General features: G+C 38.7%; 1 protein-coding gene across 1 annotated transcript in view; it reads left to right on the top strand.

The window, feature by feature from the left end:
* Nucleotides 1–14,065: 14,065 nt before the first annotated feature.
* The window catches only part of CRB1 (crumbs cell polarity complex component 1), a gene marked incomplete at both ends in the record, with an annotated part of 101,256 nt that continues 91,895 nt past the window's right edge, over nucleotides 14,066–23,426 (top strand). Inside the window, one exon of the mRNA XM_080623716.1 lies at nucleotides 14,066–14,141. Coding sequence (XP_080479842.1) covers nucleotides 14,066–14,141 — 76 coding nt within the window. The remainder of the gene's footprint in view (nucleotides 14,142–23,426) is intronic.

The following is a 23,426-nucleotide window of genomic DNA, read 5'->3' as shown; positions in this document are numbered from 1 at the left end:
TTTATTCTGCATTGAATATGATATGATTTCTTGGCAGTCTACAAAGCATCTACATCTGTACTAATTGCCAAAGCCTACAAGTTCAGCAGGCATTTTGACTTAGCACAAGCCTAGGAAACACTTTTTCTCTCAGCTGTTTTGTTACATGAAGGATTTAGTTCAAACAAAAATTATACAATGCTAAGTGATCCACTACCATGGCTAGCGTTGCTACAATAATTATGCTCTGGAAACAAAATGTCCTTGAAATCTTGTGTAATTATGGTTCTTAAAGCATTAATTCTTTTATAGTTAAAGTGGTACAGGCAAAATCTAACTACATTCATCCTTTTTGTTCCAGTGCTTATTCATGCTAAATTTTCTTGCCAGTTAATGGAATATCTCACATTTAGATTAAAAAAGCTGACTTTTATGTTAATTAGAGACAGCACCACTCAAAGAATAAGCACTCAGCTTTGTGAGTGTACATAATTTGAAAATGCAGCTGTGTAAATTTGTCGAAGAAAATAATGTATTTATCAAAGAAATATTCTTGAATTGCTGGAAATTAAATAGTTTTGTGCAAGAGGGTTCGGTGTTGGAGGCAGCAGTTAAATCTTGAAATACTTGTTCTCCAGTTCAAAGTCTTCACTTCTGAAGATACAATAAAACTAGAAATGACAGATATTTGAATCAAATACAATTTAAACAATAAGCAGGTAGAGAACCAATTCTGATGTTAAGCCCTTAACTGCCAACCAAACAGAAATAAAATGGCATAAAAATCGCATGCAAGTTAAGACCTGGCTGGGTAATTTCAATTTATTCCAAACACATTCTTTAACATCTGTTCACTGTAAGTACCTAGTTATAAATCTAATACATTCACATCCCCTTCTAAACAGCTGCCTTCACTTTGGCCACAACATTTATCTAAGGTAAACGTCTCTCTCCCTAGGAATTTTAGAGTTAATTTGCCATGGGTGCATGGTGAATGACACTGCTGAAACATGATCTGTGCTGTCATTCATCCTGTATCCCAGATCTGTCAGTGATGGTTGGGACCTAGGGAGGAACCCACAAAACCTACACTTCCTCTAGCCCGAGATTTCTCTCTGTTTTATTGCCAGTCACCACATGCGCACAAATGTTTTAAATTAGGCTGTGAAGTGAAAGGGTTATAAGATTGTCTAGAGACTCCAACAAGTATTCTAGCCAACATTGCTGAATAAAGTCCATTGCTAGAACCATTGCCAAGAAATTCTTTCAAATAGGCCATGAAAAGACCACCCCGGTCTCTTAATTCAGGTCTCTCTCTCTCAGCACTAATCAATTGTAGGCTTGTTGTACTATTATGGATGTTTGACATGCAAATCGCGTTGATCAGGCTTCTCCTCTCTCAAGTGCAGCAAGTGAAATGTGTAGAAAAGGAGATCAGATCTACTTTTACTATATCAGCCTGCCTCACTTCGTCTGAGAAGCTTAACACAGGGTAAGGTGGACACTGTACCTCTGCTTAGGCTCTGTTCTCTTGAGTGTTCTGTCAGTGCGTATGGGTTGAATAACAAAGATCTTGGCTGTTGCCATCTTTTTCTGGGAGATTAATGCAGCGTGCAAGTTGCGGAGGGCTGTACAGCTACAGACTCCACAGAGCAGATTTCCTCCTGGAACCCTATTCCAGTGGAGCCCAAAGTGAAATGAGCAAGGGCCAGGAACAAGACACTCACTGCTGTAACACTAATGCAGAAGTTTTGTTACATCTGTTAAGTCTGAACTCAGTACTAGGCTTGCTGTACAGGTAGATTCATGGGGCACTGCATTCCCCCTTTGCACTTCGAAAAATACAGTGTCTGGAGAAGTCCTTGGGTGGAGAGAAATTACCCATATACGTTCCTGCCAGTGCTTATGGTACTGTCACCCATGCCTGCTTCACCAGATCCGCTAGTGCTTTCCCAGGGAAAAGGAGTGAGAGTGAGAGGAAAGCTGAATGAAAGACAGTAACACTGGAGAAAATGCCTGGTCTGCCCCTCTGCTGATACAAGTCTCAAGCAGTACATTAAAGCTGTACCCCCAGCCTGGAGCTGTGTAAAGAAGAAACAAGAACTTACATAATATTTTGTGTTGTTTTGGACCATGTTTTCAACAGAACAAATTAAACCTTTGGCAATAATATACCACTTCATCAAAGAGGTATTTTTCTATAAGCAAGGCAAGAGCTGGGAAGAAGTGTGATTTCTTTTATTAATTCAGATGGTGTATATGATCGTCTGAACTAAAACCAGACCAGCTTTGAACACATGACCTCAAGAAGGCTTCACGTGCCCAAAGTCATCTTTATTTTTCCAGCTATATCAGCTAGATCAGTAAAAGGTATTGCCTCTCCCAATAAAATTTGCCTTTCTTATAACCTTAGACTATCATGACTGCAACTTCATTATAAAATTTCCAGTAAAAGCAGCAAAGTCAGACTTTCCTGTACAGAAATAATCTTGATTCTCAAAAATGTATTATGAAAGTTTATGGGGTAAACAGCTTTAAATTGTTTCTGTGTGTCTTACGTTGCTGCATTTCTATTGCACTGCACAACAAGAGACCTGTAAAAGGTGCCGGAATGCTCTTGTGTGCTGAGACCCTATTATGAGAAAACAAGAATTTCCATAATGAAGGGTAGCAGAGAGCTGATGTCACTGTCGCTTTTTTCAGTCAACCAGAAACCAATTATCCCTTGCTGACAGGCCCAATTAAATCATTGGATAGAGGGAAATGCCAGCTATCCTCCCCTAGAGTTAGGTAATTGGGGCTTTATTATGGTCAGAACTGGTGCTGTTTGTTAGGCCACAGGATACAAGTAAGAGCAGTTCTGGTCTCTTTCCGTCCTCCCCATAGGCATTCACGGTCTTTTACCCCAGAGAAAAGTAGTGACATTTTACATAAAAAAATGCTAATCTTTTAATATATATTCTCTGTCATAAGTGGGAACCTGAAGGTTATTCTATTTCTTCAAGTTTATAGAAATCATGAAGTTAGGAGTTCTGCTATGAAAGGCATCAGGTGAAGGCTTTGTACTGATTTATACTTAAGATCCAAGGCCTTCTATCTGTCTGTCTATCTCTCTATATATCTACCTACCTATCTCTTGCACAGATATAGAAAGTTTTCAACTTGTAATACTATGAAACTTGAGAGCATGTTTGACATAGTATTAGACTGATGTACTGAGGGCATGCCTAGTTTACTGTATGGATTGTTTGGAGGTGAAGAAACGGAGGCAGTGAGCATGCCAAGGTCCATTCTTTTTCACGTTAGCACTTGGCTGTGACCCTCCAAGATGTTAAGGAATGCATTGCTTGCGATGATACAAGGAAGAGGTACTGAACTAGCCAGCTCATTTAAATTACCAAGTTTAAATACTTCTTTAGTATTAAAAAAAAAGTCCAGCTGCATTAACATGAAGTTCCACGAGCCCTGCATCTGTTATCCAGCCTACCTCATTTATGGTATGGCACAACGCAACCAGATTATTTATGCCTGAACATAAACAACTCCTTGAATTACATATAAAACAGAACTGTGTTGCTAGGGACAGCCATTTCCTCCATCTTTCCACAATGCAGCTTTGTCACACGCCTGTCCATCCCACTGACCTGCAGTTCCTTTGCCAAGTGAGAAGGGACCTCTGATATACTTAGAGCACCTCTTTTCATGCTATCAGAGCAAACTTATGGCTTCTCGAGGTGGATAAGACAGATGCTGCCACATTTGAGCCATACGGACATGCACTGCAGAACACTTACATGGCCCAGTAGAAAGCAGAATTTGCTGCACAGGTTAGTATACAACTATATATGCATTTAGAAACATATGTGTACAATGTGCTCAGTAATTTTTATTTCAGAGAAAAAAAACCCAAACCAAAACATTTGCTGTTGAAGACATTTCCAGAAATAAACTATAATGCATAGAAGTTTCTGAATGGGGTAAAAAATTAGAAGGCCAACAATAGTATTTTGCTGGAAGGTTAGTGCATGAAGCTGAAAAATTACCAGCAGCTCTTAAACATTTGTGTTCTTGAATAATATCCACCATCCAATTATTAGGACAGCTAGAAGCAATCAGTGAGGCCTCCAGCCCAGTGTTTATCAAGGCTTTCCAGGGCTCTTCTCTTTCCCTTTGTGATGAACCTTCACATGGTTACAGTTGTCAAGCAATCAAAATTCATCTCTGCTAGAAAGGCAGGGTGCTTCAAGGTGTAGGAGGAGATTAAAATGCTATTCTCTACACTCCTCAATCACTATCCATATAATTTGCAGATGCCATTTATTTTGATTTATAAAGGTATGTATAATCCACAATACATTTTTTCCTAGACAGAAGGCTGTAAAAACTGAAGGATGGTTTAAGATTATGTGAGCATTTTTATCCTTCATTCGCTTGCCTGAGCCCAATTTACATATCCTGCGATGCATTGCAAGTTTACTTACAGGCAGGATGAAAGGCTGCAGTTACGAAGCTTATGTCTTGTATAACTCTGCTCACTGTAAGAAAGAAACACTACATAATGAAAGCATTGTATCTGTTTCTGAAGCATCACTATAGTGTAAGTGAGAATTTCAGGACCATCTTTTAGTTCAGGTGACATTAATTATCTGATTTCTTAATTATTTTTGAATAGTAATTACAGCATTTTCCCAAGAAAAATATAATTAGATTCTGATATCAAGAGGCTGATTACAAGTCAATTAATTATGCTGTGAGGCTACTATTAAAAACCTGGAGCAAGACAGCTTGCTTCCAGCCAAAAAAGCAGTAGCTAGAATATGCACTGTGCAAGCACACAGCACAGAAGAAAAAAAGGAAATGGAGAATTAATTCTGCTTTGTTAGTGATCCAGTACACATAAACAGTCAGCAAAGAGCCTTGTACAAGAAATCTCTACAGGAAAGTTGCTAAAAAGACCCATACTAGCCAAAATGAGTTTGTAAAATGTCTGTATAAATGCAATAGCAGGATAAGGTTTTCTTGCAGTCATTCCAAAGTGAGTGTAACACTATGAAATAATCCTGTAGCAATCACTTTGTAACAGTGACCTTCCCAAATGAAAAGCAATGAACAAACAACTTTCTGCCTGGGGTGCCACTGGAGCTAAACCCACTTCAGTGAATTTCAGTACAACATTATGTACATGACATCTCTCTTGGTGTGGTTAGTTGTTATCCTGAGATAAACATTAGTTCATTTTAGAAAGAAGCATGCTTTTCCAGTTACAATAGCTGAAGGGGAGAACCTGTTCTTAAGTTAATTTTCCTTTTTTTAGGCAAAATTGGCAGAACGCTTTAACACTTTTAAACAGAAGGCTAGCTGCTCTTCTTGTGGAGAAGTTGCGCTTGCTCATATCCTTTCCTACAGTTGCATTTTGTGCCACACATCTGTTTGCTAACAGTAGAGCGGCTTCACCGATCTCAGCCACAATTAACCATGGATGCTCTGAGAACTGCTGGATTCGGTGGTGAAAGGGCTGACAGATGCATGAGTGCCTGCACATGCTAAAGATCCAATATTGCTTTTCCTCTTAGGACTATTTTTTGAATTGTGCTTACACTAGTGCATTTTATTTGAATCAAGATAGGGAGAAGAGACTTCAAAGTAAACTTGGGAGTGAGAATGCTTTCCTCTCTTCTCAGAATATTTGTCTTTTGCTAAATGAAACCACAGATTGAAACCTTTAATATTTGTTTATTACCTTGAAAATATTTGCTATAAGAAGTGGCTTGGATTAGTTGAAATGTTTGGTTAGAGGAATCTTATTTTATGTTTCAAACTTTTGAAAACACGTTAAAATTATTTTTCTCATCCAAAGAAAAAAAAATAGCAAGAAGGTTATACTTTTTTCAATTGTTGAATCAGTTTTTCCCCATCAATTTCTAAATACAAGAATAAAAAAAAAACCCAAACCAAGACAAAAAAAAAAAACCCACCACAACAAAACAAACACACGCACACACAAGTAAAAAGCAACCACAAAACCCCACCCTCTTCTTTCTAAAGGGCTCCAAAAATTCCTGAAGCTCCACATTAAAGACTGGGTGGTTAAAACAGACCACCATCTAACCTCGTATTCATGCTCTGGTTTTGGAAAACAGCTCTCACATTTACAGAGGCATACAGCCCAAAATGATTTGCTTACTTTTGCACATGATAAATGCGAGTAGATAAATTTGTCCTTTATTATTACTAGAGAACATGTCAGATTTGCATCAAGTTTGGCCAGATGCGAAGATTTTCCTTCCTGTCTTGAATTACAAGTGCATTTTTTCATTATTTTTTGCATTTTTGCATTTTTGCATTATTTTCAGAAGGATATGACCCTAAAGAAGTGCCAGATTGTTAAGAGAGTCATGTTAAGTGACCAGAAAGAGTGCAGTCTACTAGACTAGTTATTTCCATAGCTTCTATCTAATGAACAGCAAATACATTAAGTTCCGCATGCCCAGCCTTCAGAAGTTACATCTATTTCTTGACCAATTAGCCAATTGCAATTACCATGTCATAATGAAATTTGGTATAATAATCTACTTTCAGGTTGTTTCCAATCTTACTTAAAGACGGTGTTATATAAGGACATGTTATATTAATCTATTTCATTAAATTAATACTGAATTCTGACTTTGCTGCTGCAGGAATGGAGGGGGTCAAGGTTAATGTGGCTTATGTTTTATCCATTCTTCAGTAGTCAGATGCTGCCAGAGACTGTTTAATTTATTCTGATTAATCTTATTTAAGAAAAGAGGGAGCTGTACAAGCTTCATCTTTAGACTACAGTTCATTTCAACCATTTCTCAGCATTCTGGACTACATTTTTGAAAGAGCTCAACCTTTGTTATTCTTTGGGCATGTGACTTGTTCCTATAGGTTAGTTGAGGCTCTGGAGCAAAAGTCTTTCAAAAGTCTTTCAAAAGTGTGGGGATGTGGAGTTTCTCCTCACTCTGTCACACCAGTGGTTAACATTCTCAATTCCGAGTGCAGCTGAAAGCTAAGAGGAAATCTTACCCTGCCAGCATGAGGAGCTCTTGTAACACATACAGGTGGGTGCTGTGAGGACTTGTTTGCTACTGCAAACACATCTTTTCCTGTAGGTGCTTCTGTATTGAACAAATCAGCTTGCTTATCATCAAGGTATTGAAGATGCAGTTCATGACAGCAAAATCATCTTTCTCTGAGAGTGGTAACTACCTTAGAAGTACTGTCTTAGAAGTTCTTGTACCCCAGAAACTCAGGTTCACAGATTTAGAAGCCTGAATTCCACAAAGCAATGTTTGGTGAATATTGGTGCTAAAATCCAAGTCTGAGTGCTAACACAAGACCCAGTGGGTATCTGTGCACGGTTATATTCACCCAGGTTTTCACTGTATTGGAGGAGGTTATTGTATAAATGCTGTATTTCATGAAAAACAAAACAACCCCCCCCCAAAATCACAACCCAAAAAAATCAAATTACAAAAAACAAACAAAACCACCAAAGTCAAAACGTCTTAATACCCAATGGAAATACCCATCTCAATGGAAAGGACTGCTTGAAATTCATCGTATGCAAAGATCTCAGCATGACCACACACAAAATTTAAGATGCAGTTCAGCAACAAACCACCTGGCAATTCAAGGGACCTTCTGGATACTAGCGGAATATAAATCAGTTACAGGAGTAATGTCCACTCTTTCACCCTCTCACATCAAACGATGCTTAGAGATCAAGCTGCGTCATCTCCATCCAGAGGATGTTTTCCTTTCACTGGCATGGAAACATGGTGACATCATGTATGTCATCTTCACTTAGGTCAGTATCACCACCAGTGATTAAAATAGGTGTGAAAAATCCTAAATCAACACAAGTTTGGAATCCAGAATAGTTAATTTTACCTTGTGAACAATTTAATTCAAACTGACAAACTTTCAGGATTTAGTTTGGTACAAAACTGAGGCCTTTGAGAAATGCATTGGCATTAAGATGAATGCTGTCTTAAACAATACTTAGCAGGAACTTGATATCCCTTTGGGGCACTTACTGTTACCTATTCTTCCAATAGTATTATCTAATACTTTAACACAGAGGTCAAGATTTCTCAAAGGATTTTAATACTTGCCAGGACCCACACTGAGACACTTCAGGGATGCTGCAAAGAAATTTTACTTTGGCTTTCTGGAAGTCCTTCGCAAGAAACTTCCAAATCAAAGAGCTCCAAATTATGAGATGTTTTTTAAAACCCTGTCACAAACAGTCAATACAATGGCTGAATAAAGGGAAATTAAAAAAAAAAAAAAAAAAGAAATAAGGGATATCAGGCATCAGGAAAAATGAAGACGCTTTTTTATTTGCTTATTACAAATACTACTTTTTGAGGAGTACTCTGTTTTGCATTTCTGTTGCAAATTGCAGTACCTCAAAATGATTTATCGCTGAAAACAAATGTCACTTACCTCACCTGTGAGCTCAGGTGAGGCAAAACTGGGGAAAGAATTATTTTCCTGGCCCTCAGCCCAGTGCTCAGCTTGTGAAGCTAAATGGGTTGTCAGCTTTTCCTGTTTGTGAAGACCAAAATTTGAACAAGAGTTCTAGAACCAGTTACTCCTTACCAGCCTGTCCATATGACTGTAATTATCATCCTGCCCTATCCCTAGGAAAATTACTATATTTACCAAAAAAAAAAAAGTTTATGTATATAGCATGTGTGAAAATCAAGCAGACTTGGTTGACCAGTCATGCCTTCCTGATTCTTGCTCTTTCTCCTCCTCTGTACTGTTGTCTGCTAGAGTTGTTGGGTCTGAATTCCTTCTGAAACCACTTAGTATCAGTCAGGTGAAGTCATGCTACATACCAACATGCTACATACCAACTTAAATCTTTTCCAAATACCTTTGAAATTGTTTCTTGCCTATACAACTATCTCTTCTGAACAGAAGGGTTTTTGAATTCCAGTACTTAACAGCTTTAGGACTTTCTGGTTTGTTGTATGAGTTATCTCACTCTGAAGGAAAGAAAAAAAGAGAAAAGAGAATTTGTAAGTCTGTTAACACTTGTGCTCTGGTAAAGTGAAAACCATAAAGGTAAAAAGTAAGTTTACAACCCATTTAGCACTTAGTCAGTGCTTTTGTAAGAACACTACTCTTTTTGTCGAGTTCTCCTGTAACCTTGAAACTCACAGGAAGATTATTGTTACTGACAGAAACTTCCTGATTAGATGGTTCATTAGCAGCAAGGTACAGAATACTAATTGCCTGTTTTCATCTGCATTGACAAGGCCTGACCTAGCATTCATCTGACAGAGGAATTGCTTCCCTGGTGATACCAGCCACATATAATAAGAAGATGTTATTTTGCAAAAAATCATCAAGGATGAGGATAAGTGAATCACACGGTGCTGAGTTCCGTAGGTCCCAGGGGAATCCTGTCATACCTTACAGAGTCACTTTGTTTTGCCTACCTAAGTGTAAAATACTCAGGAGAGACTTCATATGAAAAAACAAACAACTGAAATTCCTTGCTAGAAATGCAGTAATTTGAACAGCATGCACCTTAACTACTAGCTGACCATGGGCAAGTACAAGGTGCTAGCAAATACTGCTTGAAACTCATGTAGCTGAAAATACAGTTGGAAGTGGAAGCTGGGTTAATCACTCCCACCGTTTCTATCATGTCCAAAATTAGATACATCTGAGTGAATCCACTTTATGCTTCTGTAATGTTTGGGTAAATTCACGTTTTATGTTAGCAGGTAGGAATCTCTCATTACTTACATTTCAGGAAAATGGCTACATGGAGAAGCAAAACAAGTAGTCATAATTTCAAAATATGTATTACATTTAAGGAAGCAACAGGCATGTCATATCTTTCAAAATAATTCCATGTTTTCAGGTAAAGCCCTTCAGCTTCATAAATACATTTATAATCTGCAAACTGGCAGAACTGGAAGCTTGTGCTCTGCTGGATCGTCTGGAATAGAATGTTCTGCTGTGAAGTGCTACTCAGGCTGAGGGAGGAATAAAAAGAGGAAAGCAAGAGTTCAAGGGGAAAAATATTTGTACATCCTTGTAACAGTGAAAGAGAAGCTTAAAGAAGGTAATATTTGTAGACTAACATAAGAAGTTAACTATAGTCATAAAATATTTATCTGTGGAAAAGCAGGGACCAAGGGAATTTCCAGATGTCTCTTGTAGACAGTTAACTTTGGAAATGTTGTGGGACATCAATATATATTGTTGTTGTTGCCAGGTGCCTAACTAAAATGCAAATAGATCTATAACCATTTTGTTAACGAGGTAAAAACTTCCTGTTACAATACAACTCTATCCACAAGACCTTTTAGCCAGCCATTATTCACACTGTTTTGTCTCTCATCTGCTGGTTTGTCCACTCATAATTACCCCAAAAGCTACAAACTAAAAAGAAAAATGCTATTTTGTAGATAGGGTACAGGTCTACCTTGTAAGAAGATGGTCTGGTCAGGTCCATTGTTCCAGCAAACTCCATCATCTCAGATTTTCTAGAAATACTTCTGAATGTAGTTTAATGCCCAAGCCGTGATGTTGGACCAGAGTGACTTCATGCTGTCATGCTCCACAGTTCTTCATAAAATGAATTTCTCCCAGTGGTGAACAGCAGCACAAATCTATGATGAAATTCAGCAAGAACTGAACAAAAGGTATAAACAAAGAGCACTGCTGAATGCTAGCGAGAAAAGCTAAAGACCCTAGGAAAAAACAAGCACTGTTTTATAACTTTCTGCATTGGGTATACAAAACTGGAGAAGAGCTAATATTGGCTATAGTCTGATACCACATCACACCGTAATTATTGCAAAGAAGCAATCAGAAAGGAAAAGGACAGTACTTAGGGGAAAGAAAATGGCTACACAAACCCTTTTTCCCCTGGGAAAATGGCATAACCTCTTATATGACCGCAGAACCTCATCAAAGCTAATCTATATTGAGAAAGCATGTAAATTGCATTTAGATGTTATATTTCACTGTGTACAAATGATGTTCATGAAGTACCAGTGCTGCAGAAATTTGAACCCTCTTCTGTAGGCAACTTCAAGGAATTGGGGCAGTGATAAATTAATGTAGGCATTGCGAACTGCAGAGTTAAGTTTCAAACAGGGTAAAAAAAACCAGATCTTTTTGCTATCCTGAAAGCAATTACATTTTAGTAACTTTCAGATTACCTAGGATAATACATTAGTCCATACACTTGCTAGATGGCTTGTAATAACTGGAGTTACTTGGCAGATTATTTAATTCAAATGTCAACTCACCTGGTTACACATTGTAGGTATGTTCTCAGATCAGTGACATATCTTCATGTCTGAGGACTGATAAGTGTGCTTAGAGCACATATTTTACATATGCTTGTGTGACTTTCAGAAAAACATCCATATTTAAGAGATGCGACTGCTTCCTTGCAGTACTCACCATATATTCCTCAGAACTGAAAACTTCATCTTGTCTTATCTAGAATTTTGGGTCTTTATTTCTGAATATTCAAATGTTTGGTTTTGTTTTTGGTTGGTTGGTTGTTTTTTTGATTTACTGGTATATTAAGTCTGTAGGTCTTCAGACCAAATATATTCTAACATTCATTGGAAGTATGCTTTCTTCCTCGAGCTTCTAGGTTACTGCGATGTTTCCTGAGTAAAGGTTAGATTAGCTTCATCAGCAGTTATAACCACCATAAGATAACATATCAAATCATATCAAATTCCTGTTAACGTACACTATTTCCACAAGAAGAACTTAAAAATTGTTCAACGTTATAATGGAAAATGTTGTTCTTCTAAGTAGAATAATAATGTACTTAAAGCAGGTGATCGGCACTCCGCTCAACTGCATAATTTAGCCCAACAGAAGATTTCCCAGACAGCATAATAATATTTTCATGTTCCTGTTGTAATGCTTATGTATTTTACTAGACAATTTCAAACAAAAACTAAATAGACAGATGGCAAGGAGAGCACAACAGCCAAACAACTATAAATGTACATATTAAACTAAGAGGATGACTAAAAGGTAAAGAGCTAGAAAATACAATTAGCCATTTCTATTTATATTTTTACTTCTATTTATTTATATTTTTATATATGTATTATATTTAACTTTATAGTTATACAAGTACTTTCCACTAGGAACCCAGTTCATCATAATGTTCGCGGCTCCTGATATTTGACCAAGGAATCGGGCCTGGGTTGCCATCAGAGAGACCAGAGCTCTTTGAAGCCCCCTGAGGAATAGTGGGTAGGAGGTGAAGGCGTAGAGGAGCTGAAGGGTGGAAGTAAAACCAGAGGTGATAAAGCTTCTGGTACCAGAAGTGAAAGGGGGTCTGAAAACAATGTGCTGCAAGGTTAGTAGTGGGTGAGTGCAGTTGCACATAAATGAGGTGGGAATGTAGGAAGGGCCTTGCAGCAAGAGGAATATTGAAATTATTCAGTTCACTGAGCTGAAAGAGTGAATGTGAAAGTACCTACCCATTATAAACAAATTTTGCAAAGTTATGTTGGCATCAACAGTCTGCTCCTTACTCACCTGAGGCCTTAAGCATATGCTTGACTTCAAGTCTGCCCTTAGTTCAGTTCAGTGTACACATAAGATTATTATTCCACTGAATTGGAGAGGACAAAGGGCAATACCAGATTCATTAAGCAGTATCAGTTTTACAGTAGTATAACATAGCAATGGCCAAGCAGGTTTTCTGAGGTTGTTCCTGGGCTTGTTAATACTTGGTCTCTGCACTGAGTCAAGGAGAGCAAGTGCTAAGCACTGAGGGCCATGGGCCAGAAAGGCTGGTAGAAGAGAAGATGGTGGAAAGAGGAAGTTCACTGGCACACAGGCAGCTCATCCCTTGGTCTCAGAGCCTGAATGATGCTACAGCAATCATTGCTATGGGGTAGCTTACCCGTAGTAAACATATGAGCTTAATGCCTGTGTTTTAGGTGTGAGAAGGCCAAAGTTTGTATTTGCATCATGGCATCTGAGCATGGCTGCTGGGGCTCTTGCTGTCTTTCTTCTCCTTCCCTTCTGTTAGCGTAGGCCAAGGCTTTAGTTATCTGTGAACGAGGTTGTAATCAATGGATGAAGCGTTAGATACGGAGACAACTCTTGGCAGAAAGAGAGCATTCATTGCCTGTGCTGTGCAGCAGTGAAGACCCACAGTGCTGCACTGCAATGGCAGCTGGGGAAAGCTCCTTTCAGCATGGGCAGACACACTGAACTTGTACCAGTCACCTTTTCTAAGGCCAGCTCTAGCTAAAGTGAAAAGGAGTCTATCACCTGCCCCCATCCCCTCCTCCTATCAATCTTACTATGTCATCTCCTGAATCTGCAAGTGACTGGTTCCTCTATGAGCAGTTCAAGATTACAACACAACCTGTTGAAGTTCAGAGGACCTGTCCCAGCTCCTAATTATTATGCTTTTTAGTGACAGCAAAAACATTTAAATCCAGTGTAAACAATAACAACAATACAAAATATTGTGTAAGATAACAGGCTACTGTCTAACTACAAAAAGACTGAGAATGGGAATATTTAATCTTTTTACTCCATGTGCCAATGAGGTAAGATACAGAAAAAATACTGTAAGTATTTGTTAGTTGACTTTATGCAAGAAAGCATAAAGTATTTATAACTATGAATCAGAAGTGTGATGTAAGGGAGGTTTGCTAGAAAATACCAATATATTTTGAAAGATTAAAAGAGTGCTGTGCCTTATCTGCTGTGCAGTGTCAGCCAGGCAGAGTGCATCATTCACCACCGTTCTGCAGCAGAAAGCTGGAGAAAGACTCCAGTCCAGCTCAGACAAATCTGCACCAGGTTTGAAAAATCACTCAAACCTGCTGAAGTAAAACCTTAACAAGCACAACTGCCTTTTGAATCAAAGTCTGTAGATTTGCAGTGAACGGGCTGATGAGGGGCATGGGCAAAGATGGCTCGTAGGGGACTGGGTGCCTTGGGTATTACCTTAGTTTCAGAAATGAGAAAGCAGTGAGGATCAGCACCAGCCCTTTGGACAACAGACAACTTGGGGGAAGAATGTCCTTTCAGGATGAATATGGCTCATTCAAGAATTAACTCTCTGCTCGTCTTCTACCTCAGTTTTTTGCTGCTCATCCATCTAAAAAGTAAGATCTGCACTTCTTATTGTTCTGACATGTCCTCTGGGTAGATGGCTAGACATGCACTTCTAGCAGGAAGCTTGTGTTGTCAGAAGGCTTTAAAAATTTGATAGACATGCCAAAAAGATTTAGATGAAACAAAGTTGTTTGAATTTGTTGCATGATAGCTTTCCTTATCTTCATGTTTAAACTTTTTTTTTTTTATTGAAGAATGAAAGCATTTTAATACCTTGCTTCTGCTATTTAAAATACAACAATAAAATGTTCTGTTAAAACTGCTCCTATACTTTAAAGTCTGCATTTTGCTTTAGCATAAGCCTATCCGATTAAACTTTAGTCTAATTTATCCTTTGCTCAAGATGATCATGTTATGTATTTTAGTAGAACCCATTGGTTTATTATATATGCTTTTAAATTCCAACCTCTAGAGAAATCAGTTATTAAAGAAGTGTGATACATTTGATGTTCTAAATGTCTCCATTACAAGTATGTATAAAAGTCCAACAATTTTTATAGAGAAAATAGTCTCAGCAAACTTCCACAGAAACAGAAGTATGAAAAATATGGGAAGTCACAATGGGTTTCCTTAATAATTGTGTCAGTTGGTTGAGAGTAAATACAAGCCAAGGAGCTAAATGGCCTCAGCTGGTGAGGCTGATGTATGTGTATGAAAAGCAGTAGCTCTTGAACATGTTTAAAATGAAGACAGGCAGAATGTGTGTCTGTCTGAAGAGGCTGTTTGATTTGTGTCTGCTGAATGTGAATCCCAGTAAGACAAAGCTTTGAGCAGCTGCCATTAAACAAGAAGACGGCATTAGCATACAGTGTTGTGTAATCTGGGTCACCTTCTGTTGCTGCATCACTCAAATTGTTACTTGGACAGTTTACAAACCAACATAAATTAAATACTGAAAAGCAAACAGATGCAGTTGGATCAACTAGCACTAAAAAAACTGCAACAAATCCAAACCCAAAACCCCCACAAAAAACCCTCAACCAAACCCCTCAAAACCACACCTCAAATTACAGTAAAATATACAGAATGTCATAGAAGCATCATTTTACCCTAGCAGTTTTCTTCTTTGGGGATGTACTGATGTGAATCAGGGAAGCCAAAGTGTTCTTTCTAAATTAACTCACAACAGAACACATCCTGAGAAAAGAGACGCTGGATCTTCCACTTTCAGAAAGCAGGTTTTATAGTTTATATGCTGTAGGATGAGGAACCAGAAAGTCTCAGAGTCTGCTACCTAATTAAAAGAAAGTAACAGGAATGGAGTTAGTTAGGAGAATTTAATTTGTACAGGTGGCAGCCAAATTGTAACAAAATATGAAAGCTTTGGGAAAGGGCATAAAAGTTAACTGCTTATGAAATTAAAAAGGGCACATTAAAAACATCACACATGAAGACAGCATTGCAGAAAGTAGTAAAATTTAAAAAAAAAAGTTGCCCAAGAATCAGAGTTCTTTTTTCTTTTTTGAGAAAAAAAGATAAACACAAGTTTTGGCTTTGACCCTGGATGAGCTCTGCTCAATGCAGTGTGCCAAAGGAAGGACAGAAAGGAGTTGTATGTAATTTTGTGCTTTTCCCTTGGCATAGTTGTCTGGGATGACATTTCAGATGTCATGTGTTTTCTCTGGGTTATGGCCATATCGCCAGTCTCAAGCAAGAGGTTGCTCCGTCTTGGAAGACTCTCCTTCTCAGGTAGATTTGTGTCTATTGCAATCTGATGTGATACATATTGATACACCAGGATGGAGCAGCTACAGCAGGAGCCAGAATCAGGCTCAGGAGCATATCTGTATCTACCCATGCAGGGTATTTGATGATCTGGACAGATATTTGCTCTCAAGAAAGTTTTACATCATTTGAAACTGCTAAAAATTTCTTTTAACAAAAAACATGACTGTGAACAGATGAAACAGAAATAGAAGCCGAACTGACTGCAATTACTTCCTTACTTAAAAATTAAAGCTGAGAAAGACCTAGATAGAAAAGCTGAGGATAAAACAGAAAATAGATAATTGCTGACATCTATAAAAGTTAAATGAGCCATTATATTTTGAAAATCAGTTTACTGGATTTGTCTTCCCCCAAAGGATTCTAATCCTAGGTCCTGCTTAAATTCTTCTTTATAATTACTTTTTTTCCTAACAACTTGGAAAATAATTAGTATTTAGAAGCCAAGGCTTCCTAAAAACATTTCTGCACATAACTTTTTTTCAGCTCACTCATTTTCCTGAGGTGAATAGAGGTATGCATACATTAAGAAGTGTCCTATACAGACAGTAGGTCTTTTGGTAAGAAGTTGTGATGAAATAAAAGCATTTTTTCAGGAATGTGGCCACTTTCACATATAGCATAAAGTGAATATGTTGAACTAAAACAAATCAACCAGCCAATCCAAAGTTGTTTAACATTATTAAAATAATCCTGTGCCCTCTTATTTGTAAAATAGCTCATGCTTACTTTGGAATATGTTATGCGATACTATTCTTTAACTCCTGTACGATACTAAGTGTTGAGTAGGTAGTAAACTTCTACTAAAGTCTTCTGGCTGCACAGACATGTTCTATTAAGCTGAAGACTAAGGTGTTAAAGAATGTTGTCCTGTCCCCCGTACTGCAACAGGGATTTTGACAGCTTTCCTACAACAATATCTGGAGTTTTTTTAATTTCAGTTGTATGAAATGCTTTTGGAAAGGCCAACGTAATGGTGTCAGGTGCAACACCTGTGCAAATACAAATGTAGGTGCTCGGAAAGACATGTACTTGATAAAAGAAAGCACAGGTATAATTTCATCTTGCGGTTACATTTCTGAGAAGATTGTGGGCTTGGTCCTCTCTTGGCATAGAAACAAGGAGCCTGTTGGAAAGCCCTTGATGCCTCCTTGTTTGTACACTGGCCTGCCTTGGGGCAAGAGCATCCATCAGGTTGCTGCGATATTTGCTGCTGTCATATCCCTGAGGTGAAGGGATGCTGCTGGTGGAGGTGTGGAGACTGCACCCAGGGGCAGGAGCTGTCTGCTGGCAGACAATGCTTATCCTAATTCACATTCTGTCTTCTTGACATCACCACAGAGACCGTCACAAATGTGCTTCAATGCAGCAAGACTGTGGAAAGGTGTGGGCAAATCATTGGAATCTAGCCGTAGATTCATGTGTTGCATGTCTCTCAGGGCTTTTCAAAACACATATTACAGCCTGTTTCCTTCCCATACTGGCTTACCAGTGGAGCTACGAATCAATTAGAGGAAAACTGACTCCCTCCTTTTATTAATTATCCTGTGCTTCTTTTTCTGTTGGAAATTGTTTTGCTGACAGCAGTAGTTTTTATTTTTGGGGGCAAAATTAAATCAAATAATATACACTAATTATCTTTCCTTTGCCAGTCATTACTTTATAAAAACCCATATGTACTACTATATATAAACTTGAGCACCTGCGCCTTGGAGAAACTCTTTGATATATAATTCCCTGCACTTTATATGTATATTTTCTTTTAAAATCTCCAAAACACGAAACACGAACATGTCAGACTACACAGAACCCATTATTTTTGCCTATGGACTCTCTATAAACAGAGTTTGAGGCTTTGTCTAAAATTGCAATGCTATGAATACGTGAAGTAGGATTCCCCATTCCCTTGATGTGAAGATAACGGCACAGATCTGCAAATTCACTTATGCCTTGTGCCCATGGTTATGAGCATTGTATGCAAGCCCGCAGTGCAAGCTGGTTTTATACAGTGTTTTGAGAACTTAATTTTTTTCCACAAATTATACCAAATCAACCACTCAGAGAAAATTAATCTGGAGGGCATCCAGAGATGGCCAGCTCTGCATGAGGGGGGAACATGAATAATTACATACACTAGTTGACAAGACGTGTGTCCCAAATCCAGAGCAGCACTGATAACTAATTGCTGCCGTATTATTGTCTAACAGGAATTGCAAGCATGTAACTCTGGGGAGAGGGTTGCTTAAGAAACAAAGGAAGAGAATTATGGTAAATACAGGTATATTTAGGCATCAAATTTGGAAGTAATTCTGTCTAGGATTGAGTACAAACTCAGAATCTTTTATTTTAATCCAACATCCAACAACTCATCTTTTTTTTCTTTTTTTTGTAAACAAAGTTTACAATTTATCATTTATCACTAATGAATTGTTTTCTCTTCTTTTAGGCAAAAAATCAGTAAAAATATATTTTATGTTCAAAACTATTTTTCTCCATTTTAATGGCTTCATAACCTTTCAGCAGAGAAAAAAAAAAAATTGCTACTTACTTTATAAAAGTTCCCCCAAATGTTCATAAATTAGGAATGTAATTTAATTTGGAATTGCTGTAAATGTGAGCGTAATATCTGAGCTTTAGTTTCACCCTATTTCCCCTTCAAGGAAAATCCCTCCGAGATGTTGGCATTATACAATTTTTCCCCATGGACAAGAACTTTTAATTTCCTGCAAGTATTCCCATTACTCAACTTCTAATTACTGCTTAATTACTGTGTTAGGAATAAAGCTCTACTTATAAACACATTTGTGGTTTTGCTCATACTGCTCATTGCTCATGCACGCTCAGATGATGCCAGTAGCTTCCCACAGCAGTATTGTTGGGATGTGCATTTGATGAGTTTGTAGCAGATTTGGTACTTCAGCAGATCCTCATTAGCCTGTTGTGGAGCTCAGTGCCTGTCAGAGCTGCAGTCAGCAATATCTGAGCACAGGCACCAGGCCCTGCAGCTTTCCCTCTGTCCTAGCTGTCACACACTGCGTCTATATCATATAGAAAATGAAATATCTTTCAGATGTCTGCCATCATCTTCAGTGAGTTTAAAGCAGCAGCTTCTTGACACAGTCGTAAGGGGGTTTGGTTTTGGTTTTTTTTTCCTTTTCCTTTATATCTTTTATTATGAAATTTTATTCTCTGGAATCAAATGAAATCCTAGGAGTACAAAGTAGTAGCCCTATAATTTTTAAACAAGGAAGTAACTTCTGCAAGATGGAACTGTTTGCATTAAAGTGACATTAAAAACATCCCAACATGTATTTAAGCCTTTCAGTTCAAACGCTTACAAGGCATCCTTAAGGTGCTACAGCTACTATTCCAATAGCAGAGCAAGCACCAGGTTAGAGGCAACCTCCCTGCTGTGTGCTTTGTAAAATGGGTACTGTTGATGCTGAGAACCAATGGAGGTTAAACGTTTGCCCACATCCTGTATTAGTCATCCATAGATTACAATGCAAGTATCGGCATCTTTGAAAGTTTAGCTCTCAAATGACATTGATTTTGGCAATACAGGCTAAAACTGGATGATGTATCCACAGTCAAGGAACAGAAAGGTAATTCTGTAGCAAGGACAGCAATCAGTCTCTATAAGCAAGTGTTATTTGTGACTAATGACCTATTAGGAAAGAGTCTAATTGGAAAGTAAGGAAGTTGGGCAGAAGGATGTTTTATCACTCATACTCAACCAGCACCACAGACCTCCCATGAATCCTGAAATGCTGATACATTGTGCAACATCAATGATAATATACTGGAGAAACAGGTGCTGGAAGGCTAAAGTATGTCATACAGGCAGAGAATATAAACCCAATGTGTTAATATATATAAAAATTTGAAAGGTATCTCCACCCAAAGTTTAAACCTATACCCATTTATCTATCCACAGAGTTGGTTTTGGTTTTCTTTTTTTCCCCTGTGTTACTTTTGATGAACCTAAGACAGCTGAGGTGTCCTGTCCCTGTGCAACTCCCTGTATCTTTTCCTCCCCACAGGAAGAAACTTGGGAGAAAACTAGCACTGTTTAGAGAATGCTTAAGTCTTGATGGCCAAATTGAGTAGTTTGCTACTGAAAAGCTATATGGAAAGGTAAAGATTTCGGGTTTTATGTGTTGACAGGAAAATGACATGTAAGAGACAGGAGAGTAGTCAATCCACTATTCAGTACTAGCTATATTCAGTTCTGAGTGCTGCTATGAGCAAGAGAAGCAATTAGGAAAATGCTGGAAAGGGACAGGAAAAACAGGAAGACATTTAGAAAGATGTGCCCTGTGAGAAAGGGTCATGGGAAGAGAAGCCTGAGGGAGGAAATGATTACAGTCTTACCTACATAAAAGAGAATGGCAATCAAGGAAGACAATAAGATTGGCTGCACCCTGTGACCTCTGGTAGGGTAGGCTCTGCGAAATAACGGATTCCACATGCAGCAGGGAAGAATTGAGTGAACTTTCTCAATTGAAGGATAATTAAATCAGTGTATCAGAACTCTTTATTGAGTGGGTTAGATAAATATCTGCCAGAGATTGTCTAGACTGCTGTTTCACAGCTGGTGTTACACAGATGAAGGGCAGTCAGCACCACTTCAGGGTAATCTGTGAAGATCTCAGGTGATGGAGCCCCAGAGAAGCACAGGTCTCTATTTGCCTCAAGGGCTGTGGTGGCACTGAGGCTGAAGGGCAGCTCAGGCACAGCTCCTGGGCTGAACAAGCAGATGGCTCCCTTTCTTCCTGCACCACAAATGGGGATTATCTGATGTTCAAAACAAAGGCAGCCCTGAACCCAGCCCTGTTTGTGGCACTAACTACAAAATTCTTGCCTATATTTCAGTGAGAAAATAGCTCATGCTCATTCTTTGAGACATCAAGTACCTACTTTTAATTTTTTGGCACCCTTGGCTTTAAATAAGTGCTTTGGCTATTGGAGGCCCTCGTTATGATGGGGATAGATAGTACCCCCATACGAGAGAGCGTGTAGTTCAGTTTCCAGATTCTGGAATCAAATCATCTCTTAACCCTCAGTTTGAGCATATTTGATATATCGGTAGTATGGTGCAAGAAAATATAATTAATATATAGATTGGTAATAGTATGATTTTCGTGGTCAAAAAAACTGAAAAAGAATGGAAAACACAGATTGCCTGCTGAACCTAAATCTTATAGCCAGCTTCTCACTGCATATAAAAAAATTGATGCAAGACTGGAACCTACTGCACCAAAACAAACATCTGATAACTCTTTTAAATGGCCTTTCTGGACAAGCTACAACAAATTCCCATTGTTCTAGGCATCTTCACTCTAATGCTTCATCTAAGAGAAGTTTAAAATTTTACTTTTATGACAATTAAAAAAATCAATTATAAAACGAGGTTTAAAAACTGTACACATATACCCTGCCAACTGCCAAGCAATAAAAGGATATGTATTAGTCCATTTTCCTTTCCTCCTTATATTCAGTGCATTCCACCTAATAAATAAGTTAGAGAAATAGCAATCTATGTCCTCTTCATCCTGCCTACAGGGCTTTGCAACCAAAGACCTCTCAAGGATACTTCTACTTTTTTCTTTCTTTTTTTTTTTTTTCCTATTTTGTTTTAGATAATTCACATCTCAACATTAAGACAATAATTTGAACAATGCCTCAGTTTCCAGGCAGCCTTGAGTATTGCCTTTGCTCTTTGTGGAGGCCCAAAAATTAAAAAAGGTACTGATATTTCCTTATCTAAGGGAAGCCTTTCAACCTGATTGACTCATCTAGAGTCACAGACACTAGGCAGCAAGTAGATAAATAATGCATATTATTTTCTAGATTTATATTACAGGTTGTTGGTTTCAGAGACTGGCACGTTTCATCAGTTCTCACTGTACTTTTCTGTTTCCTCAGCCATTCAGTGCTATAACGTATAAAAACTCTTCTCACACCAGCAAATAGCAAAAATACCCCAACCCAGATAAACCCTTTTCCCACGAGATTCTCATATTTACTTTATATTGATCACATTTTATTCACCCATAAAATGGGTCAACACAAAATTGCTTCTATCTTTTGACAAGTACTCCAATTGACAACGCTTCTCCATGGCAGCCTGACTTGCGGTGACACACACCACGCAGCTGCCACTGGAGCTCTAAAGGACTCCTCCAGGCTGAGCAAAACACGTTCCTCTCCAGGCATCAACAAAGCAAGGCTGCAGTGGCTGCTGCAACTGGAGGGGTAGGGCAGCTTCTGCCTGCCTGAAATCTTATCAGCAGGGACAGAAATGAAAGTATTTCTAGGGCTAAATATTTCTGTGGGTGAAAAGAGACATGGGCTGCTAACCCGTTACATACAGCATCCCGCTCCAGCAACTAAGCATCAGGGCACTTGCCTGGTGCATCCTTCTGCACTGGGAAGTGCTGTGCTTGAATAATTGTGGCCTGGGTAGATGCTCAGGGGAGAGAAACTCCTTGCTTCTTTTTACTACTCTTGCTTGCCTGCCCAAGGCTGAGCATACTGGAATCCTGCTGCCTTAACCTTTCCTGGAATAATGAGACGGACAAAGCATCTTTAATTGCATTAGTCAGGGAGTCTGCAGACAGGATGCATTCCTTCCAAGTGACCTCAGTCACAGTGGTTGGGATCAAGACTGTGGGTAAACAAACTAACCTGCATACCCCAACTTAAGTATTCAGCCGTGGACACAATGGCCAGACATTTCCTTTCCTAGCAGTTTCTGAGAGGTACCACTATGTCTCTGTATTTTGCGACTACCAAAGGCAGACTGCCCTCTAAATTAGTTAAGGCCAGAGCTGCTCTAATTCACATTCAGACTGCTAGGGGAGCTTTAGGAGTAGGTGAAAGGCAGCACACATTGGTCACTCTTCTGTTGGTAGTTCCTATTCTCCCTTGTTGGGGTTTCTAACAGGGATGTACAAAGCACTTCATTAGTTCTTTGTTCCGCAAGGAGGGCACTAGCTCTGAATTTGACTATGACACATTTCTTCCTTTCTTAGCATGTGAGCTAGAGGACTTTGAAAACAACATAATTTGACAGGAAGCCAAAGCAAGAACTCAGAAAGATAGACAGCCATCAGTCTGCAGGGACCCAAGCAACTGCAATTAAAGTAACCTGCACTGACGGTTTACTCATAGCAGGGAATCCAAAGCCCTCACAGTAATAATCTAGCCTTGATATACATCTGTATACAGCAGTAGCTTCAAATATATTTGCTAAGCTTTGTGGCAATTTGTAGGTACTTAAAAAGCAGCTGTGGTACTGTTCCAGCTATGATTAACCATCCATGAATCTGAACATAGTCAAGTGTCCAGACAGCTGAAGAAGAGATCAGGTTATCATCAAAAAGCCTGCAGTACAACTCACCAACCTCCTAACAGCTGAAAAAAGAGTCATAGAATCATAGAATAGTTAGGGTTGGAAAGGACCTTAAGATCATCCAGTTCCAACCCCCCTGCCATGGGCAGGGACACCTCACACTAAACCATGTCACCCAAGGCTCTGTCTAACC

Source organism: Psittacula echo (genome assembly GCF_963264785.1).
Source record: "Psittacula echo genome assembly, chromosome: 7".
Classification (NCBI taxonomy): domain Eukaryota; kingdom Metazoa; phylum Chordata; class Aves; order Psittaciformes; family Psittacidae; genus Psittacula; species Psittacula echo.
Note: the sequence above shows the minus strand (reverse complement) of the source record. Positions and strands in the feature narration are given on the sequence as shown.